Below are 22,231 nucleotides of genomic sequence, written 5' to 3' on the forward strand. Positions count from 1 at the left end.
CCCACCTGTAGTCCTAGTGGGTATTCTCATTGACATATATTACGTTAATGTGATTTCTGTGTGTTAATGTACGGAATAGTAAATGCAGAATACAGGAGCAGTCTCTCAGCCCCTCATGTAACAACTTCAGAAGACTAAATTGCTTCAACACAAATGCCAGAAGCCTAATAATAATAAATAAATGTGATGCATTCTGTGCACGTGAAAATGTGATGCGGCTGAGAATCCCGACATTATTGGCATCAACGAATCATGGGGACGGACGAGAGAACATAATTGAAGGATTCTTCCATTATATCATCCACCATTCAGAAAGGACAGAGCAAGAGCAGATGGTGTAATGCTATATGCAAAATAGGACTTGAATGTAACCAACAATGAAGTTTTGAACACCATGTGATCCTCAGAATCTGTATGGTGCAACATACTAGCTTATAATGGTAGCAAACTGACAGTGGGAGTATGCTACGGGGCTGACACAGTATGAGCAGAGGAAGTTGTTTATTTACATAATGTGATCAATACGGCACCAGAAGCCCACTCTTATAATGGGGGACCTTAAACTCGAGAAAATAGATTGGGTAAATCTATCATCACAAGCCGGAGAACAATGTCTGGTACAGGACTCTTGTCTCACATAGCATATGTGGAAGAGCCCACACGAGGCAACGGCACTCTAGATCTCTAGATCTTTTGCTAACATCAGAAGAGAGCATAATCTATCATATTCAGAAAGGAAAAATGCTCACCCCCCCTCGTGTGATCATAATATTCTAAGATGAATTACAATTATAGAAACCCGTGTAAGGGTCCAGGATGATGACATTCTATATCACTCTTGAGGAGACTCTAAGAGGAATGAAAGAGGAAATACAAAACATATCCTGGAGGGAGTTAATAGTTGATCATGGGGGAAAATTTAAAAAAGGTCATCATTGAACTCGTTCAAAAATATTTGCCAAGAAGGAGGAAGAAAAAAGGGAACTAGATGGACAGTACAGGCAGTAAAAAAGATTTAATAACTAACGGAACCTCTGAAGGTTCCAAGAACAACAACATAGATTATGATTAATATAGACGGGCATTACATTCAACTTTATAAATCTCTGGTGGGTACAATAATCTCTTGGATACAATAATCCAAATCTCAAGCTCAACAAGCCACAATGTGGGACAGAGAACAGGAGATGCTATTTCACCCTCATGGTTATAATAAACCTATGAACCCGCCTACCCGCCGAAGCCGTAAATGCCAAAACTGTTGAATTTAAAAATCCAGCTATATAAAATCAAGACAAATGGGGGTGGGGGGGCTTTGACAAGCCGCCGGTTTCCTGTCCTCGTCGAGGCCACTAGAGAGATAGTGGTCGTCAGGTAAATTCAGGTATGGTGTCCACCACCACCCAAAGGATGGGTGTATGCTATATACAGAAAAAGACCTACATGAATTAGTATTTGACTTTTACGGTGTGAATAATTTGTTTTAATAGTCTATATTGGCAGGAGGCAGCGTCGGGTTAGTGGATACAAGAGACAAATTCACTCGTAATTGTGGTGATCGTTCGTGTTGGTCGTTCAACCTACCTGTTTGAGGCAGTTGAACTGCGGTGGTTGTGGTAGAAGATGTTGATGTAGTAGTTGGTAGTTCAGTTGAAGTTGAAGCCTTTGTGATAGTCGTACTAGGAGGCTCAGTTGAAGTGGAAGGCTCGGTTGTAGTGGAAGGCTCAGTTGTAGTGGAAGGCTCGGTTGTGGTGGTTTCAGAATTGTAAGTAAATTCGGTAGTAGTGTCAGAGGTAGTTGTGTCATTTGGGTTTCCGAATACTTCATAGTAATCGTCCTCGAGAAGTTGAGGGTGTGAGAGGGTAGTGAGGGCGCAGCCTAGCACCAACACCACACCCACCACCCAGGACCACCAGGCTCCCTTCATCGTCTGCTGCACCAGACAAACACCTCCATTGATTATTAATAAATTAGTATTAATATACATATGTGTGAACGCGAAAGCAAGATAAATTATTTTGATAAAAGACACAAGAAATCAAGAATAATATTTAAATTTTTGGTACATACTTATTTTGCACTAAATTTATTAATATTATATAGAGTGCGAGAAGATTTTGTTTATATATATATTGTACTTTTCCCATTGAGAATATTTAATAACTTCGGTAAATAAAAATTTCATCCATGCATTAATACGTCTTCCCTTACCTAACCTAACCTAACCTAACCTTACCTAACCTAACCTAACCTAACCTAACCTTACCTAACCTTACCTAACCTTACCTAACCTTACCTAACCTAACCTAACCTAACCTAACCTAACCTAACCTTACCTTACCTTACCTTAGCTAACATAACAGTACCGTACCTTACCTAACTTTACCTCCTACACTACAATAAAACAGCCCGCTCTCTCACCTAATATGTCACATTTTTTACGGAATTGACTAATCCGTTAAAAATGCGACATAACTACAAATGAAAGCACCGTAGTATTAACGTTTTATGCATCAACCTCTGTAGGTTAACTTATTGTCTCACCTGTGTACTTGTATCTACACCATGTGTATACACAAGTACACAGCTGTAGACACATGTAAACAGGTGTAGACTCAAGTACACAGGTTTAGACTCAGTTACACATGTGTGGAGACGGGTACAAATGCAGGCACACGTATGTAGACAAGCACACAGATGTAGAGCCATGTACACAGGTGTAGTCCCTCCGAAGTGCACAGGTATAGACCCAGGTACACATATGTAGATGAGTACACAGGTGTAATTACAGGTGTAGACATATCTTATGGATCTCTTCCAATCACACATTTCTACATAAAAACAAGTTGCCTCACTTGGTGTTAGATATTGGTGTAGATCCCGACACCCAGGTACACAGGTACACAGGTACACAGGTACACAGGTACACAGGAGGAGAGGTGTAGAACAAGTTGCTCGGGTGTACAGCGGTTAGAAGTGTTGCTTCAACCGTTATCCGGTTGATATCACCGCGATAACGTTGCCGAGTCGACGACTACATAGATAACGTGCATCAAATATTTATGTTATCTGTATTCCGAAATATAATGTGTGATGGTGCAACATATTGTAAGCTCCCTGTCCTCATATCCCAGGTTTCTTATGTGTCATTTACAAGGAGAAAGTTGAATAAGATAATTGGTAATTCGGACTGATCTCGTCGCTGTTTTCCTACAAATCTTCCTCAGTTGTCAGTCAGTTGTCAGTCAGTTCTGAGAACACCGTGCCAGGCTCCTCCTCGCCCTACTGACTGCCTTTTATCTCTGGCCTCGTGAGCAGTTATCTTTTTATCTTAATTATTTGATAACATTAAAATTACCTGACTTCTGAGACGGTGAATGCAGCCTTAGTGTCTTGAGCCTTAGCTATTTATTGGTAATTTCAGGCGCTGTGTATGAAAAGGTTTAGGCACGTTTCCTTTCACCTGATGCATCTGTTTCACCTAGCAGTAAAATAAGTAACTTTGACTTAACTGTTGTGGGTTGCATCCTGGGGAGTTCAGTAGTTAGTCTAGGGAGGTCTTGGATAAGCCTAAGTGTCACTGATAACGGGAATTATACCAACCCGTCCTCCTAAAACGATAGTACATATAACGACTGTTTAGTTAAGCGTACCAATATGTATTTTTGGACCTCAGAAGTTCATGTTCTGTAATATTCATTTTGTATAATACAAGAAGAAAAGCTAGAAACTAAAATTAAACATTCCTAGGCCTAGTATAGCACATATATTAGGCCTAAGATAGCGTGTATTTGGCCTAAAGTTGCTGGAATGGTTAGATTATGTTTTTTTAGTTTAATCTTCAATTTTTTAGAATGCCACTAGAGCTTATTCAGTAACACAAAACGGAAACTTTTTGGGATGGAAGAGTACGTATTGGCAGGTTTGACCAAATACTTACCGTAAGTACTGGTATTATAACGTAATGGACTCGTAACACTCCAACGATCCCGTCAGTTATGTTACCCGGTAATTGGTTCCATAAACCAACAACCTTTCCTAAATCTAAACTTACACAATTTATATAATTGTTTCGTGTTCTCTTTTGTGTTTAACACTACAGATTTAACACCTTGTGTCGTGCCTTTATATTATACTCTTCAATATCTTGAGGGACGCCGAAGTCGTCGCTAGACACATTTTGGCGGGAATAATGTGGAGGCGCAGAGGGAGTTACCAGGGGAAAGCGCCAAGCCATTACGACTATATAGCACTTGCAATGGGGTCAGGATAAGGATTTGGGATGGGACGGGGGAAAGGAATGGTGCTCAACCACTTGGGGATTGAATGCCGACCTGTATGAAGCGAGACTGTCGCTCTACCGTCCAGCCCAAGTAGGACAGAAAAAGGTGAAGGCTGTGTAGCTTTGCGCTCGGCCTCGTTTAAGGGAAACAGTGCAGTATGGTAGCGACCCTTGACGCCAGTGGAGGTATATTGCCTGTTTATTTAAATGCATTCATGAGTTTGCATGCTTTTAAGTATTACGAAACCACCCGAATCCCCTTTTTTCTGAGCGTGTGTTAGGATACAAAACGTCGCGAATGACTTCAGGACTTCGTTTGTGATTTCAGAGCGTCGTGTTTGACTTCAGGGTAACATCAGAATTTAGAGCGCTGCGTCCGACTTCTGGGCGTCGTGTCCGACTTCAGCGGATCGCGACTGACTTCAGAGCATCAAATCTGACGTAAGAGCATGACATCTGACTTTTGAGCGTCGCATCTGTCTATCTGTCTGTCTGTCTGTCTGTCTGTCTGTCTGTCTGTCTGTCTGTCTGTCTGTCTGTCTGTCTGTCTGTCTGTCTGTCTGTCTGTCTGTCTGTCTCTCTCTCTCTCTCTCTCTCTCTCTCTCTCTCTCTCTCTCTCTCTCTCTCTCTCTCTCTGTCTCTCTCTCTCTCTCTCTCTCTCTCTCTCTCTCTCTCTCTCTCTCTCTCTCTCTCTCTCTCTCTCTCTCTCTCTCTCTCTCTCTCTCTCTCTTTCTCTCAGAATGTTACAAAATGGATCTTTAACCTCTCTCTCTCTCTCTCTCTCTCTCTCTCTCTCTCTCTCTCTCTCTCTCTCTCTCTCTCTCTCTCTCTCTCTCTCTCTCTCTCTCTCTCTCTCTCTCTCTCTCTCTCTCTCTCTTTCTCTCTCTCTCAGAATGTTATAAAATGGATCTTTAACTTTTACGATGTTTTCCCATTGCAGTTTTGGCTCTGCTACGGATTATTCCCAGTTGATTATTGGACCCCTTTTATTGCTTGTAATTTCCTTTTGGAAATTTGAATTTCGGGAATCCTTGCTGAGCATGTTGGGATCTGCGTATGAGAGTTTGTTTAGACATTTGTTTTCGTGTCCGTTCTGCTACTGGCTGTTAGGGTACAAGTCCCAGCTAGCGAACCGTTGTGGCGAACACCCGACGGTTCGCCAACGGAGTTTAAAGCCAAGAGGTAACCCAACCTAACGCACTCTAACCCAAAACAGCCTAACCTAATCTAGCCCACACCGAGCCTAATACAGCCGGCTCTATACTAATATATCCTAACCTGACGATATGTGTGGTTTTGACAATCAGAAAACTACCTTTGTCGAAGCGTTACCTTGCGAAGACGTCGTACCCACGACGTACACCGTCGTATGTATGATTGTACCAAACCTCGCCTGTTTTACCAGTGATTACAAGATGATTGGTCATGTTTTATTTTTATTGAAGACAGTTTGATAGTGCAAGATTTGTTACATAAAATAAACATATTTTTTTATTTATACGGTATAAAAAGAAGTCTTGAGAGCTCTCGCTATTGTGGAGTTCTCGCTAATGTATAGGTTCTCGCGCGTGAAAGAAAGGCTTAATATAAATGTTTCTGAATGAAAAATCCTTTTTGCATTGTATTTGATTTACGTAAATTTACCAGATAAAAATATGTAAAACGGAAAAAAGACCCGTTGACAGGCGAATAAAAAAGTAGACGATAAGTTAAACAGACAAACTGATAAAATCGACTTGAGAATGGTCCAGGACGGACCGAAACGTCGTCGTCTCTTCACTTTCTAGTGTGTGGTCTGGTCAACAAACTGATAAAAGTAGACGACAAACTAGACAAGCAGACAAGAGGAAAACTTTCACAAACACGCAGAAAAAGCAGACACTCAAAACCCAACAACAAAAACACAGCAGAATAACCGCTGAACGCATTTTTAAATCACATTGCCGTGGCTTAGTAACTAATGGCCCTTTTTTATATCATAAATTGTTCAAATTAGAGTTTGAAAGTGATATAGGAGCAGCTGTCAACACTATACGCATTACGCCCGCGTCTGTCTGTCTGTCGAGCGTAATTATACGCGTGAGCGTGCAAATGGGAGTTCCATTAGTCAAAAGCTGTTTAACCGGGTCCATCAACGAGGGGATGTGTTCCTCGCTAAGCTGTGTGTGGTAAATGCATTATTATATGCATTAGCGACCTATTATCATTCGTAGGCTTAGTTATGATGGCGATTGAATCCGATTTGGATTACGTTAGGCTTGAATTTGGAGCGCGTTTGGTTTTGAATTTGGAGCACGTTAGGTTTTGAATTTGGAGCGCGTTTGGTTTTGAATTTGAAGCACGTTAGGTTTTGAATTTAGAGCACGTTAGGTTTTGAATTTGGAGTACGTTAGATTTTGAATTTGGAGCACGTTAGGTTTTGAATTTGGAGCACGTTTGGTTTTGAATTTGAAGCACGTTAGGTTTTGAATTTGGAGCACGTTAGGTTTTGAATTTAGAGTACAAATTCGTACGTACAAATGGAGTGCGGCTTGAATCAATTCAACATCAGTCACTGTTTAAACATCATGTAAAGCAGCAACCTGCTATTCAAACATCATGTACACCAACCAGCCACTGTTAAAAATCGTGAATATCAACCAGAAACTGTTCAAACATCGTGAACATCAACCAACCATTTTCAAACGTTATGAACGTCAGCCGACAAGACGTTCATCCACATTACCCAACATTCACAAGGCTCTGCATATCTAGCGGAATTAAATGTCACAAAAATTGTCTGGAATGAAGTTTGGCTCAAGTCCGGAGCGGAATTAGCATGCAAAGTTGATAATGGTTTCGAGTCTTTTGCCTTACTGCGCCATCTAAGGCAGCCGAGGACGGAAGGTTTGGTTGTTACCTTACTAGATGGGTAAATGTTTCTCCTTGTCTTTCCCGGTGAAGGAAATGCATTTGGATGCATTCACAGGAAAGGAAATGCTCTGGGTGCATTGCCCAGTGAAAGAAATGCATCTGGCTTCCTTTTTCGGTGAAGGAAACGTGTATGGCTACATTTCCCAGCTCAGGAAATGCATTTACCTTGGGGACTGTAATCCACTTTTCCTACCTACTGATGGGAACGCAAGAAATTACCTTAGCGTGGGAAACAAGCTTCCTAATTGTAATTGCCAAGATGAGCCCACTGCACGATACAGAATTCTTCCGTCTCTTTCCTGGTAAGGAAAATGTAACCGGTTGCTTCCTCTGGTAAGAAATATGTTATGGTAAACCCCACTTCAGTTATTGTCTCAGTTGTTTTTGTCTCTTCCACAGCCATAGCATCAGGGTCTGCATCTCGGGGTTCTTTCAATTCACACAATTTGTTGTAGATACCATCAGCATCTGCATGCCAAATTTGTATGACTCCTTGATTGTGCTTTTCGATGGATTTCCAGTTGAGTTCACTGTGAGGTTGGGGTAGAGATAGAGAGGAAGATAGAGAAGATAGATAGAGAGAGAGTGAAAGCAAGAGAGAGAGAGAAAGAGAGGGGAGACTTCAATTCGTAGCCGAAAGTCCTACAAAAGAATCTTGGTCAAAGCAGAAACAAATTGACATGTTTTCCTTTCACCTCAAGGTTCTGTTCACTTAGTAAATAATTGAAATTGAATAGGTACCCCGGAGATAGGCAGTCTCTGGGGCTGCATCCTGGGTATGGTCAGTAGTTGGATACAACTAGGTGAATGCACACACACACACACACACACACACACACACACACACACACACACACACACACACACACACACACACACACACACACACACACACACACACACACACACACACACACACAGAGCCCAGTAGGCTCAGGAATCTGTACACCAGTTGATTGACAGTTGAGAGGCGGGACCAAAGAGCCAAAGCTCAACACCCGCAAGCACAATTAGGTGAGTACACACACACACACACATAAACACTTATATGTGTAAATCACGAAAATTAACACGTGATAAAATATGTGACAGTGTCAGACCTCGAATTAAGAATTGAAACAGGAATTTCCTTAAGTACTTTCGTATTTAATAATACATCTTCAGAAGGAACATCGGAAGGTGATTTATATACATATTCACGTTATGAAGTGAATATGTATAAAACATATATAAAATAACGAGAGAATACAAGTGACAAAGAGAACTAAACTACACCAGAAATACTGTAGACTACCTGTTATTCCAGTCGTTTTCTGTTTAAGAAAATTCTATCTCAACATGACTTCTCTCGACACATTTTTCAGAGAATAACATCAACACTGTAATGGATTTATGTCTTTTCTCATTCCAAATTATCTGTCTCGCATTTTTGTTCTTATCCTGAAGGGTGAGAACAAAGTCCAATTTATTCTGGAAAGTCATGGTCTTTGTCATAAATTGAATTTGAAATTCAAATTCAAATTCATGGTGTTGGTCATTTGTGGAGAGTACATTGTATGATATAGTGATATATTAATACAATAATACAATGGTATGTTTGTATATATCTTGTCAATATATCTAAGCAAGATGACATAAAAAACAGATTAAGAACATTACAATAAAGGAACTTTCAGAAGGTGTATTGGTCCACATGAGGCTGTACGTAACCGTTTGTACCTACGCAAACTCATTCATATTTTCCCCTAACCTAAGTTTGAAACAATCCTATTCCCAGCTAGTATTTACCCAGGGCTTTCCTGAATCTAAGATTATCCAATTTGTATCTAATATTTCGTGATATAATTAGTGCCTTATTAATACGATCTTTTTCGTATCCTGTACCGTATTAGAGGTCTTCAACGTGTGTGTGTGTGTGTGTGTGTGTGTGTGTGTGTGTGTGTGTGTGTGTGTGTGTGTGTGTGTGTGTGTGTGTGTGTGTGTGTGTGTGTGTGTGTGTGTGGCGACACAGGCTACATGTTTACCCAGTCGTCTTCCCTGGTAACATAAACAAACTTGTGTCTGCCTCAATACACTACAAACTTGCCATGTTTGGTGAGGCGGAACTCCACAGCTGGTGCCCAATACTCTCTCTTTAATGTAATTACGTATTCCAACCCGGAGTTATGACGCTCCTCAGACCCAAAACATCAACAAAACCTTAATCACCTAATTAGATCACAGCGTAAGAAGTTCTCACACTACGTAACTACCAAGAGACACCAAGATTAATTAACAGAGCAGAGAATGGCCTTATACATAGTTTAATGATTATAACTGCTATAGGGGACAGGAAGACTGTATGTAGGCTTACCAGGGTCCCACTACGTCCTGTGCTAACTGCTGATTTCCGCCAAATATGCAACCTACAATAGTTGCCTTGATCCCAGGTACGTATTTACCGCTAGGTGAACAGAGGCATCAGGTGTAAGGTCCCCGCTAGGCCGACAACTGATCCCTACTCAGGATGCTGCCCACTACAGCTGCCTAACTCCTGGGTCTGCCCGTGTCTGTCCCCCCCACTCTGCTGCCTGTCCCCCCTTCTGCTGCCTGTCCCCCCTCCTGCTGCCTGTCCCCCCTCCTGCTGCCTGTCCCTCCTCCTGCTGCCTGTCTCCCTCTTGCTGCCTGTCCCTCCTCCTGCTGCCTGTCCCTCCTCCTGCTGCCTGTCCCTCCTCCTGCTGCCTGTCCCTCCTCCTGCTGCCTGTCCCTCCTCCTGCTGCCTGTCCCCCTCCTACTGCCTGTCCCTCCTCCTGCTGCCTGTCCCTCCTCCTGCTGCCTGTCCCCCCCCTGCTGCCTGTCCCCCTCACTAGTACTCCCGTGGACCAGCTTAAACTGTCTCTATACTAAACGTGAATGGAACTTCACCCATTTGTCCAGATTTAGTGTTCAATACTTTCCCAAAATTAGGTTTGCTGGCTTCCACATTCTCCCATCTGTGTATACTCAGGGGTATACCCCACGTGGCTGTTGGGTATACTGTATGAGGGCCGTGGGTATACTACACTTGACACACTCACATGTTTATGTGCATCATGTGGTGAGAGAGAGAGAGAGAGAGAGAGAGAGAGAGAGAGAGAGAGAGAGAGAGAGAGAGAGAGAGAGAGAGAGAGAGAGAGAGAGAGAGAGAAAGAGAGAGAGAGAGGTAATAGAGAAATATATTCTCTTAATTCCAAGATAAACAAAGGAGGCGCAAATGAGCGTGGAAGTGCTACCAAAAGAGGTTCGGACACTGAAAGTGTCAGGTTCATTAACATATAATCCCAAGGTGGAGAGTTGACAGCTCGCGGGAAAACAAGAGACAGTCAACAATGGCGGCCTTCCCGAGGGACGTGGAACTGGTCCAGCTCCTGATTAGATGTGATTCTAGGTGTTGTGGACCCGGTCTGGGCCCTGATTAGGTGATTCTAGGCTAGAGATTCATCTTGGCGTAGCATCTCAGCATCTCGTTCAAGGTGATTGAGCAGGGAACAATGGCCGTCTCAGTCTTACAGAGAGGGAAGATGAAGAAAGGTCTTGGTGGAATATTAAGATAAACTTGTACTGCAGGAACGCTCTTTCAGTCTTGTATTAGACTTTCTTTTCGTTGATGGTTGAACAGCTACGAAAAATCTTGATTCATATACGTCATATATATATATATACGTCTTGATTCACAACAACTCCGCCAAAGATTCAAGCCAAACAAGTACGAGGAAATGGACCACCGGTACCACTTTGTTCCTATAGGATCTGAGACTCTTGGTCCATGGGGAAAGTGTAAGGAGTTGTCTCAAGCATCTGGGTTTGAGGCTCATCGAAGCAGCAAGAGACCCTAGAGCAGCAAATTAATCTTACCAGCAACTCAGAGTGGCTATTCAGAGAGGAGACGCCCACTACTTCCTCAGTTCCTGCTCAGCGTCGGAGGAAAAATTGAAGAAATCTACGGCTTCTAGGAAACAATTTTCTATTTCGTTATTTTGTTACAAAATTTCGTTATTTTGTTACAAAATTTCGTTATTTTGTTACAAAATTTCGTTATTTTGTTACAAAATTTCGTTATTTTGTTTTGTAATGTTGCTGTCCTACAACCAACCACTGTTGCAACTGTGTAACTTTATATTAGTATATAATAAAAAAAACGAGTAGAAAGAGAAGCTAATTGTCTCTGAATGCTCCTAATTTTCTTCTCCGAGGCTATGGGTCCTGGCAATAGCCACAGAGGTGGTATCTATATCATATATTAATATATTTAGTCACTATTAATCAACACACGTTTAAATTTTAAGCATTATAGCCTATAGCAAAATTTAACATATTAATACTCAACATATATTTATTAGCTTTAAAACTTCATTATTTCCCACTTTCTAACTGCAGTTGCATACGAGTTATAATATTGCACTCGCTTGTGAAGCAATGAGATTCCCACCTGTTCTCTTCACACAATTAAGACAAAGATTAGTGTGTGTGTTGGCGCCTGCAGGTTACTCCCCCCCCTTGTGATGTTTACACTGTGGGTGTTGCCCCTGTGTGTCCTAGAGTGTGTGTGTGTGTAGTTATATTGTGTGAGGGGTACATGTTATAGTGGCCTGGGAGGGAGAGAGGTGGCAAGCAGGCACACACACACAGTAAAACACTGTGTACAATTAACATAACAGAAGATTAAGGGAGAGACGGGCCATACAAAGCACATGTACAAGCTATATATCTCTCCGCCTGCACCCTCCACTCTCTTTACCAGAACCGGTTTATAGCAGCAGGCAACACCCAAACAGCTGGGGGCCAGGGTTGTGACGTTCACAGTCCTCCATAGAACTGGAGATTTGAATCCTAATCAGTCTTTCAAAAACATTAATATTGTGTAATATTAATACAACTGGTCTATTATTTTTGGCCAAACTCTCCACTACCTCCTTTGTGCCGTGGAGATACACCTTCTGATTTAAGTGCTTCCGGTATCTTCCCGGTGTTTAACTTTTTTCCAATATTACATGAACGTTCGTGCTAATAGTAATTTATATTTCTTTATAAATATGGAGTTCCAGGAGGCAGGACCCCGGGCCGAGGCTGCGGGCATTTTGTAAATTTTTCCTTCAAAATCTGCTGTTCTCGTGTGTATATAAATTATTTTAGTTATATTAGATGCTGTACCTTCCGTACATGAACACTATGAACGCTTACTGTTCAAAACATTTCTGCTGTCCCGCCTTGAGTACTGCTCGGTACTCACTCCCTGTTTAGAGCAAATTTCCTCACCTGGTCCAACTTCGTGGACAACCAGAAACTGGTACCCATAACCCAAGGCGCTCAGCCATCAACAGCCTCACGCTGGTAAGGCCTTTCTCAAGAACAGCACATCGTCAGCGATCATTCATTATCGGGCTGACTCGCATCTGGAACCTGTTCGCTGAACACATTGATATGTGTTATCATTAAAGTTAGTTTATTCTTAATAGATATACATAATAAACTCATCAAATAAGGAAGTTTCTGGGAGCAGGCTTCAGATGAGCTTATGTAGGATAACAACACCATTCCTAATGAATCCCAGTCTTAGAGAGAGAGAGAGAGAGAGAGAGAGAGAGAGAGAGAGAGAGAGAGAGAGAGAGAGAGAGAGAGAGAGAGAGAGAGAGAGAGAGAGAGAGAGAGAGAGAGAGAGAGATGAAGAACTGAGAATAGGAGAACTGAGATAAACAGAAAAGAAAGCAGAAATGAACAGAGAAAAATGAGAGAATGAGATAAAGAGAAAAACGAGAAAATTGAGAGGAAGAGAGGAGGATAAAGAGAGAGAACAAGAGCAGGAACGATTGTTGAGTGTAACAATGGCGGTGTTAGTACTGCTGGAGGGAGAGATACTGGTAAAATAACCATGGAATGAGAGGGGAATGGGTGAGAGGGGAGATTACTCGCTCTAATGAACCTGAGGGGACCAGGCCAGGGGTGCTGACACAGGTGAGGGTGCTGACACAGGTGAGGGTGCTGTGAGTGTCGGCCGGCTGACACCAACCGGTCCGCTGACACCAACATGGGTTCAGGAGGGTAAATCTTGTCTCACTGGATTAACAGAATTCTACGACCAGGTGGCAAAGATTAAGCAAGAAAGAGAAGGCTGGGTAGACTGGATTTTTTTGGACTGTCGAAAGCCTTTGACACAGTACCCCATAACAGGCTGGTACATAAGCTAGAGAAACAGGCAAGAGTACTGTAACTGGTAAGGTGCTCCAGTGGATAAGGGAGTACCTAAGCAATAGGAAGCAGAGAGTTACTGTGAGGGGTGAGACCTCAGACTGACGTGAAGTCACCAATGGAGTCCCACAGTGCTCTGTACTCGGTCCTATTCTGTTTCTGATATATGTAAATGATCTCCCAGAGGGTATAGACTCATTCCTCTCAATGTTTGCTGACGATGCCAAAATTATGAGAAGGATTAAGACATGAGGAGGACAGGTTGGGGCTTCAAGAAGACCTGGACAAGCTGAAGGAATGGTCCATCAAATGGTCGTTAGAGTTTAACCCGAGCAAATGTATTGTAATGAAAATAGGTGTAGGGAGCAGGAGGCCAGATACAAGATATCATTTGGAAGATGAAATTCTTCTAGAATCAGAGAGCTAGGGGGGTTGATATCACGCCAGACCTGTCCCCCGAAGACCTGTCTGTGTGTGACAGACCCGTCACACACAACAAAAGACATTATCATCAAGAGGATAACATCAGCGGCATATGCCAGGTTGGCAAACATAAGAACGGCCTTTAGAAACTTGTGTAAGGAATCATTCAGAGTCTTGTATACCACGTATGTCAGATCAATCCTGGAGTATGCAGCTCCAGCATGGAGTCCATATCTCGTCAAGCATAAAACATGATCACTACATACAAGATTCTCAAAGGAATTGCATAGGGTAGACACCACATACAAGATTCTCAAAGGAATTGCATAGGGTAGACACCACATACAAGATTCTCAAAGGAATTGCGTAGGGTAGACAAAGACATTGTCTATTGTCCCCTTGTTATTTAACATAAGGGGGCACAAGCACTAGGGGGACACAAGTGGAAATTGAGTGCCCAAAATGAGCCATAAAAAGATTAGAAAGAATTTGTTTAGCGTCAAAGTAGTTAATAAATGGAATGCATTATGAAGTGATGTGGTGGAGGCAGATTTCATACAGTTTCAAGTGTAGATATGATAGAGCCCAGTAGGCTCAGGAACCTATAAACCTGTTGATTGACGGTTGAGAGGCGGGACCAAAGAGCCGAAGCTCATCACCTGCAAGTACAACTAGGTGAGTACACAATGCGTCACACATACCTGACTGAGATAACGTGTTACACACATAAATGACGAAGCCAGACTTGAGCTGATATTTACATGAGTCAGCCTTAAAGATAGTCAACACAAGCCCCGCCCCCTGGAAATGAGCGGCCAGAGTGTACTGTCACTTGAGTGTATTGTAGAAGAAGGCATATTAACCTACACCAGGAAGCAAAGAGCTGGCATACGAAATGGAACTATGATGAGATGAGAAAATTCCCAGTAGAAATACCACGGAAAACAACTCATAAAATAGACTGTATAAGGCATGATGGAATTCATCAACCAGAAGCGCCAGGAGCCATTAGGCAACCTCATTCCGTTCCAAAAGGAAAACAAAACATATGTAAAAAAGATGTCCGTGATTTAGTTAGGCACGTATGGACGCTGACAACTAAGTACAAAGACATGGATAAAGTATGGTAAAAAAAAACAATCAGCAGATAGCAGAGTAAGATACCAGAGGGCCAGCAGAAAGCAGAATAAGATACCAGAGGGCCAGGAATGAGTACCTCAGTGTGAGGAGACAAGTAGAGAGACAGTATGAAAGTGACATAGCAAGTACAGCCAAGACTCAACCCAAACGTCGCCACAGCCACATCAGGAGGAAAACAGCAGTGAGGGAACAGATGAGGAACCTAAGAAAAGAGGAGGACAGGCGCACAGAGCATAACTATTACTTTACGTTTACTTAAGTTTAACTCAAGTATAAAGTGACTATTCTTCTCTTTATTCATGTTATACATATTCTTCTTCATTTCGTGATGAGAGAGACGGGAGAACTTTACAGCTGTGAGAGCCGAGTTAATCCACCTGGCTGGTGGCGCTGTTCACTTCCTCCCACCGGCAGCTCTTTCCGGTATTTATAAATTTAAAAATTTGAATTTTATTTTGAGAATTTAAAAGGGTTTTAAAACCAACGGAGACACGGAGTGTGTTGAGAGCTGGCGGGAGTTTGTGTGTGTTTCATAGCTTGTTGTTCAGCGTGTGTTGCTATGTTAGTTGATGAATGGGAAGGTGTATACGTCATTCACAGGGATATCATACATACAAGTGCATACAGACACACTAAATTGAGCTACTGATTTTCGATAGGCAGGGCTTAGGAGGAGATGTTCGACCCAGCAAGCACAACTAGGTGAGTACTATTGGTGAAAACATACACGTAATGACATATACACACACACACACAGTCATATTTAACGGTGCCAGGTGTATTATAAGCCAGATACATTTAACTGCTAGGGGTTTGATAAGTCAGGTATATTTAACGGTACCAAGTGAGTCATAAGCCAGGTATATTTAAATGCCCCGTGTGTTATAAGGAATATGTATTTAATAGAGCCAGGTGTGTTATAAGCCAGATAACTTTAACAGTGCCTGGTGCATTATATGCCTGATATATTTTTCGGTGCTAGGTGTGTTATAAGCCAGATATATTCAATAGCGCCAAGTGTGTTTTGTTTAGTATAACATATAAATGTTCATATATGTTTGTTAGTAAATGTCTTAACATCAAGAACTGGAGCTCTATTGACGTGTGTTAAAATGTTCGGAAAGAAATGTTCGATAAAAATGTGCGAAATGTTGGAAAGAGCAAACCAGTTGCATACAGCAAGCAATTAGTTTTTTGTAAAGCATTCCATCAACAGAATGTTTTTTTGTTTTGCTCGATGCTTTGAAAAACAGTGTTTCTATTCTGAGTGGCGGCGGGCGGCGGTGTTAGGGCGGGGAGGGTGGTGCTGGTGGCTGTGGGCGGTATAAGGGCGGGAATGGGCTGGCGGCCCCAGGATGGGAGGTTAATTGGGTGGGCGGCACTGAGTGCTTAAACAACTTACAATTAAAAAAAACTAATGAATTCATTTAAAATGTATTCGATAATCTTGAGTGAAGGAAACCCCAGAGAGTATGATATATGTAATGTATTTGTTGTGTATGCAGCATACTGCTGTGAATTATATGTGCACAACTTTACAATATATATATATATATATATATATATATATATATATATATATATATATATATATATATATATATATCGCATCAATAAGAATTATCTTACTGATACAAGCCAGTGTTCACCTTCCTGGAGCAATAATGGCATATGTTCTTCAGTATTACTTATTAACTAGCCTTGTGAGTTATTCAAGATATAAAGTAAGTCATTAGTTTAACACGGAGAAATATTCAAGTTTAAAAAACATTGAGATATATTTCATTATTTTTTATTTACTTAAGTTATTCAATTGTTTAATTTAATTATTCAACTTAATAATTTTAATTATTCAATTTAGTGATAATTTCCTTCTACCTCATGAATAGTGTTATGAAAAGTGTACTTCATTAAAATCTAACACACATTTATTCCTAGTTGTTCACCTTCGAACAAATCCTAATTGCTGCTGAAAAAATCTTAAATTATGCGAACAGTTCTTTAGTAAAAAGAATGATTTAAACGCTTGGTCAGACTTAGTTGTCGATACCACTAATGTAGACTGTAGGGGGAAGGGGTACCTGGGACACTCTTAGTTCCACTATTGCGGTCAAGACCACTAGTATAGACTATGGGGACCCTGTAAGCACTGAGGTGGGAGACCTTCCAGGCTACAAGGGCCTTGGTAGCACACTTTGACGAGGAGAGTACAAAAGACACACTGGGTCGTGTTGAGTACATTTATTCCAGAGATCCTATGGCACTACAGTTCATCGTGCAGTAATACTCCCTTTGCAATAGAACTAACTAATTGTAATGTGGCATAGATAAAGGCGTTATCCTACTCGTTTCTTGCTTCATTGAACAAGTAACATTATCACAAAAGAAAATTTATGCTCTTTCAATCATGGCTTTGAGACATTTACATTTACACAATGCAATATATCACTCAGCCATTCCCAATGTTGCATTCGGACGCTGCAGTTCAATTGTAGCAAGGTAAGGTAATTATGAGGGGAAAGCACTAAGCCAGTATACATATATAACACTTAGAAGGGATATCAGAAATATTGTGATATCATAAAACACTAAGCCAGTATGACTAGATCACACTTAGAAGGGATATAAGAACAAGGAGCTGGAATAGAACGGAGGGATGGAATGGTGTCCAACCACTTGGACCATCGGGTATCGAACGCCGACTCTGCAAGAAGTGACTAATCCAGGTGGCTGGACAATCACAGCAGTTAACACGGGGGAGAGCTACTATTAAACAGCTTCCATAAACAAATCACTGGCATGTGCAATACAGTGTACAAGCTGCTGAATTGTTACTTGTAAAGATAAATATACACACACAGGTGATACTTCTATTATAGTATTGGATTGTTCCGCTGTGACAACATCTATCAAATTAGCGGAGACTGATGCGGTTAATTACTCGAAGATTACATGAACAGTGCATCACTGTTGGTTACACAGATGTACAGGCAGCTTTACTCTGAGGTTAGGCTGTGTGGAGTGTTAAAAGTTTGTATATTACTGATACGGGATGAGTCGCCCAACACTGGTATGGGACAAATCACTCCACACTGGAATGGGACAAGTCGCTCCACATTTAAGCACACACTAAATTGTCCTTCTCCGTGTGCACACCATACCACACCACACTGTGTATACCACACCACACTGTGTATACCACACCACACTGTGTATACCACACCACACTGTGTATACCACACCACACTGTGTATACCACACCACACTGTGGACACACACCATATACACACACATGTGAGTGTGTGTCTGAATGAGCCAGTACGCTGGCAAATCAGATAATATTGAGATGCTGACAAAGTTCTAAATATTCCATTATCCTAATTGATTTCTGAGATGATTTTCCCCAACAAACACACATCCTAACCACAACGTTGTATTTGTTACGTCGTTACCACTTTACAAATGCTACTAACGTTACAAAAACGTAAATTAAATTGTGCTTACGTTGTGTTCTCGCCGGAATTCACACCTCACAAAGCGCGGGTATCCTATCAACATATGAGCAATTAATCTGAGTCATAACACCGTTAAGGTAGTAACAACATGTACCACTTGACTGGTACAAAGCGTACGACGTAACCTTCCAATTAGTGACCACCTTGTTATCAACATCGTACCAGATATCTGTGTTATTCACGTACCGCCGCATACCGACATAGTATGCTGCCGCGTTGAATACATATTGTAAGAGGAACCCGTATGTGACATCGGCGGGGACCGCCATGCGACCTCCCAGGGCCTCGCAAGTTGTCTGACCTTTGTTCCAAACAGGCACATTTGACGTCATTGTCATTTTGAGGTTGTTGACGTCAGCCACATAATAGGTGTAAAGACTGACGCTTGCTGACTGCAATGCGACAGGACTTGTTAAGTAATTTAACAGGTGACACTCCAGGCTAACGTTGTCCCATGTGTAGACCCAACACCCAACCTTCTGGCTGCATATACCTGCACATCTGGGAATGGTTGGGTAGAGTTAATTACCTTACATATGTGGATGGTCGAGTAGTTAATGACCTGTGGAATTACGAGTTTTAATGTGGTTAATGACGAGTTTCCTTAAACACGAGCGAAATAAAAAATGTCAATTTATCACATTAAGGTCCTGTGAAATTTATGTCAAAAACTAGTAAATATTGAGGCAGTACAATGGAGTGGAACCTGCGCTGCTTGAACGGTAGTGCGTGTGTCTTGGGTGTTCAAGGACGCGGGTTCGATCCCATTGTATGGCCTCAATGCTTATTTGATTCATCAGGTTCTTCTGATTTCATTGTGCATTATCATAAAAGTTTCATAATTCCTTACTGAATCTTGACGTTTGGACCAACATAGTTGTAAGGCGCATTAATCATCTGTCCACCCTTGAAGAGGAGGCTGAAGGTATGGTAGACTCCGGTAGACAAAGATGCTGAGAGCAGCATCCCCGTAGCTATCATAAGCAGCATCACACAGCGAGTCTCAATCAGCATCCTCATTTCTGAAGTTCGTCACTGGTCACACCTGAAGCACACACATCTCAGAATACCTACAGGAACCGACAAAAATGGCCTCAGATAAATATCAAGGTATTCCTTGTTATTTCTGAAATGACCATCTGTTGGTGTGCACTTCTTGCTGATATATAACTTAAAAAATATATTTTGCTAAAAGAATAACTATAGAACATATGCCATTATTACACTTGGATGATGAAGACTGGATCGCATCAGTAAGAAACTTATCTATCATAAATAATTATACAACTTTATATTAAATTATATTTAGGGCCAAAAAATTACTAAGTTGTTAATCAGTAAGCTATTGTCACAGTCTTAATAATTCTCGTCATGTCAAGTAGTTTTATAACGAATCCAAATAAAATGATTATATATCAAAAGCTAACATTTATTAGCAACCCGTTATCATGTAAAATATCTTTATTGGCATATTTTGTTATTTACAAATGAATAAGAATTTTGAAAGCTAACTCATCCCGACGAACAATATTGTGCTGCACAGTCAGTAAATATCGTCCGGAGAGCAATAGCTTTTTGTAGAAAGGCTTACCTCAGAACACTGGATTTATCAAAATATTGGATCTATCAGAACACTGGATATATCAAAATATTGATTCTATCAGAACACTGGATATATCAAAATATTGGATCTATCAGAACACTGGATATATCAAATTATTGGATCTATCAGAACACTGGATCTATCATGTAGACGAGGAATCAAACAGTGATCTAGACCACTATACCTTTACTAATAGAGTGAAGGAGTCGAGCGGTCTGTACTGGAGGGCTGGTTGGGCTCGTCCGAGGAAGTGTCTCGCTGCTCACACTTTAACACCTCCTCGACCCTCTTGCTAAACAATTACTTACACACCCCATTCATTATTCACGACTAAATGCTTATATTCGGTGAATATATTTTGTCATTCATCACCAAAACAAATCACTGAAATATTATTTATATACACTAAAAGTATTCTGAACCCTTTTTTGCAATCAAATTCGGAAATTTTTTATGTATCACAAACAAATATCACGAATTCATCAATAACAAGAACATCAATACTGTATATATAAAACACGATGTCTGTCTGTCTGTTCGAAGTTGGAGGCCAGAGGCTAGGGGCTAGTCTCACCAAACTTTGCAGGGTGACTGGTCTTTGTCCGGGGGATAGTCACAGGCGGGTCGAGGCCAACCTCCGTGATCCACCTGTGAGTGACTTGTCAAATTGTACTATTTTCCAATCTCGCTAAATACCAGACTCCATAGGCACTATGATTAATCAGGCATATTATTTACAACATTATTAAATGTCAGTTTGTCTTGTGTAATTCAATGATGAAAGCTGTATATATTGAAGATGATCACAATATACTTAACAATATATTATATTTAACACATAAAACAACAACAATTGTATTTATCCCTCCAAATTGCTTTATACATTCAATTTAAGATATTATACAAATTATACATCACAGTTAACCTCGCCTAATCACCTTACAGCTCGAAATGGGTGGTAATTTGTTGGTGTATTCCACATTCGTGAATATATACATTAATTGACAATTCCAGTTAGGAAGGGAGGATTGTTTTCTACTACAAACGTGGTCATGTATCTATACAATGCTAATACATTAATACAATGCTAACCTGGAGGTGGGGGGAGGGTCATGGTAGTACAGTCGGATTCATTCTCAAGCCGCAGTTGGGAATTCCGGGTTCGAATCTCGGGCTGGACAAATAGTTGGGCTTTTTTCCTATCACCTTGGTTCACCTAGCAGCAAATTGGTACCCTGAAGTTAGTTTGTTGTGGGGTTGCATCCAGGGGGGTTTGACCCTCGGGGTGACCTCGAAATAAGTCTAAAATGTATATATACACTGGCTGCCTGTCCCCCCAACACATTCAGTTATTATTATATACAATATGTGTCCTACATAGCCAAGGCTAGAGAGCTACTGTGGTAGACAGCAAATTATAGACGAGATCAGTGCCATCTGCCTGAGAATAATTGTACTCTATATACTTTAATTTAGCTACAAATATATGGCCCAAATTACACTTTTCATCACTGCATATTATCTATATAATACACGAGTGTAAGTATATATCGGAGCTGCCCTTCGGTGTAATATAGTGTATATTAATGTGTATAATTATGGATAATTTAAATAATATTCATACGAGGAAGGTGGAAGACCCAGAAGCTGGGAACATGTCTTACTACACACGCTATATTATATTGTCTACTCTGGTGGTACGACTGTTAGTTCGCTCTCTCGCCGCTTGTTTACTAGTGGCGCTAGTGTTTGTATACGTCACATGCGGTTCATTCCGTCCCCCCCCCCCCCACACATATATATGATTTCAATTACCAATTAATGCATATATTCACGAATGTGGCATACACCAACAAATTACTACCCATTTCGAGCTGTAAGGTGATCAGACGAGGTTAATTGTGAAGTATAATTTGTGAAATTTGTATAATGTTAAATTGAATGTATAATGTAATTTGGAGGAATAAATAAAATTTTTGTGGTTTTATGTGTAAAATATAATATAACGTTGTGTATATTGTGATCATCTTCAATATACACAGCCTTCATCATTGAATTACACAAGACAAACTGACATTTAATAATGTTGAACATATTATGCCTGATTAATCACAGTGACGATGGAGTCTGGTATTTAGCGAGATTGTAAAT

At 41.0% G+C, this 22,231-nt stretch overlaps 1 protein-coding gene and 1 long non-coding RNA gene across 5 annotated transcripts in view; one reads left to right on the top strand and one right to left on the bottom strand.

Annotated features, from left to right (window-relative positions):
• LOC123769877 (uncharacterized) overlaps positions 1-18,535 on the bottom strand; it is a 25,163-nt gene extending 6,628 nt beyond the window's left edge. The window contains exons 1-2 of one of the 4 annotated variants that reach the window (XM_045761287.2): positions 18,467-18,535; positions 1,585-1,933 (exon numbers count right to left, since the gene is read on the bottom strand). In XM_045761287.2, coding sequence (XP_045617243.1) covers positions 1,585-1,933; positions 18,467-18,520 — 403 coding nt within the window. In that variant the 5' untranslated portion in view covers positions 18,521-18,535. Of the gene's footprint in view, positions 1-1,584; positions 1,951-2,855; positions 3,236-18,466 lie in introns of those variants that run through there. The other 3 variants (XM_069301168.1, XM_045761290.2, XM_045761288.2) reach the window with 3 other exon arrangements.
• Positions 14,978-22,231, top strand: part of LOC123769878 (uncharacterized) — a 16,523-nt gene continuing 9,269 nt past the window's right edge. Inside the window, exon 1 of the long non-coding RNA XR_011222086.1 lies at positions 14,978-15,385. This is a non-coding gene — a long non-coding RNA (uncharacterized lncRNA). The remainder of the gene's footprint in view (positions 15,386-22,231) is intronic.

This window comes from Procambarus clarkii, chromosome 45, assembly GCF_040958095.1.
Source record: "Procambarus clarkii isolate CNS0578487 chromosome 45, FALCON_Pclarkii_2.0, whole genome shotgun sequence".
Lineage (NCBI taxonomy): Eukaryota > Metazoa > Arthropoda > Malacostraca > Decapoda > Cambaridae > Procambarus > Procambarus clarkii.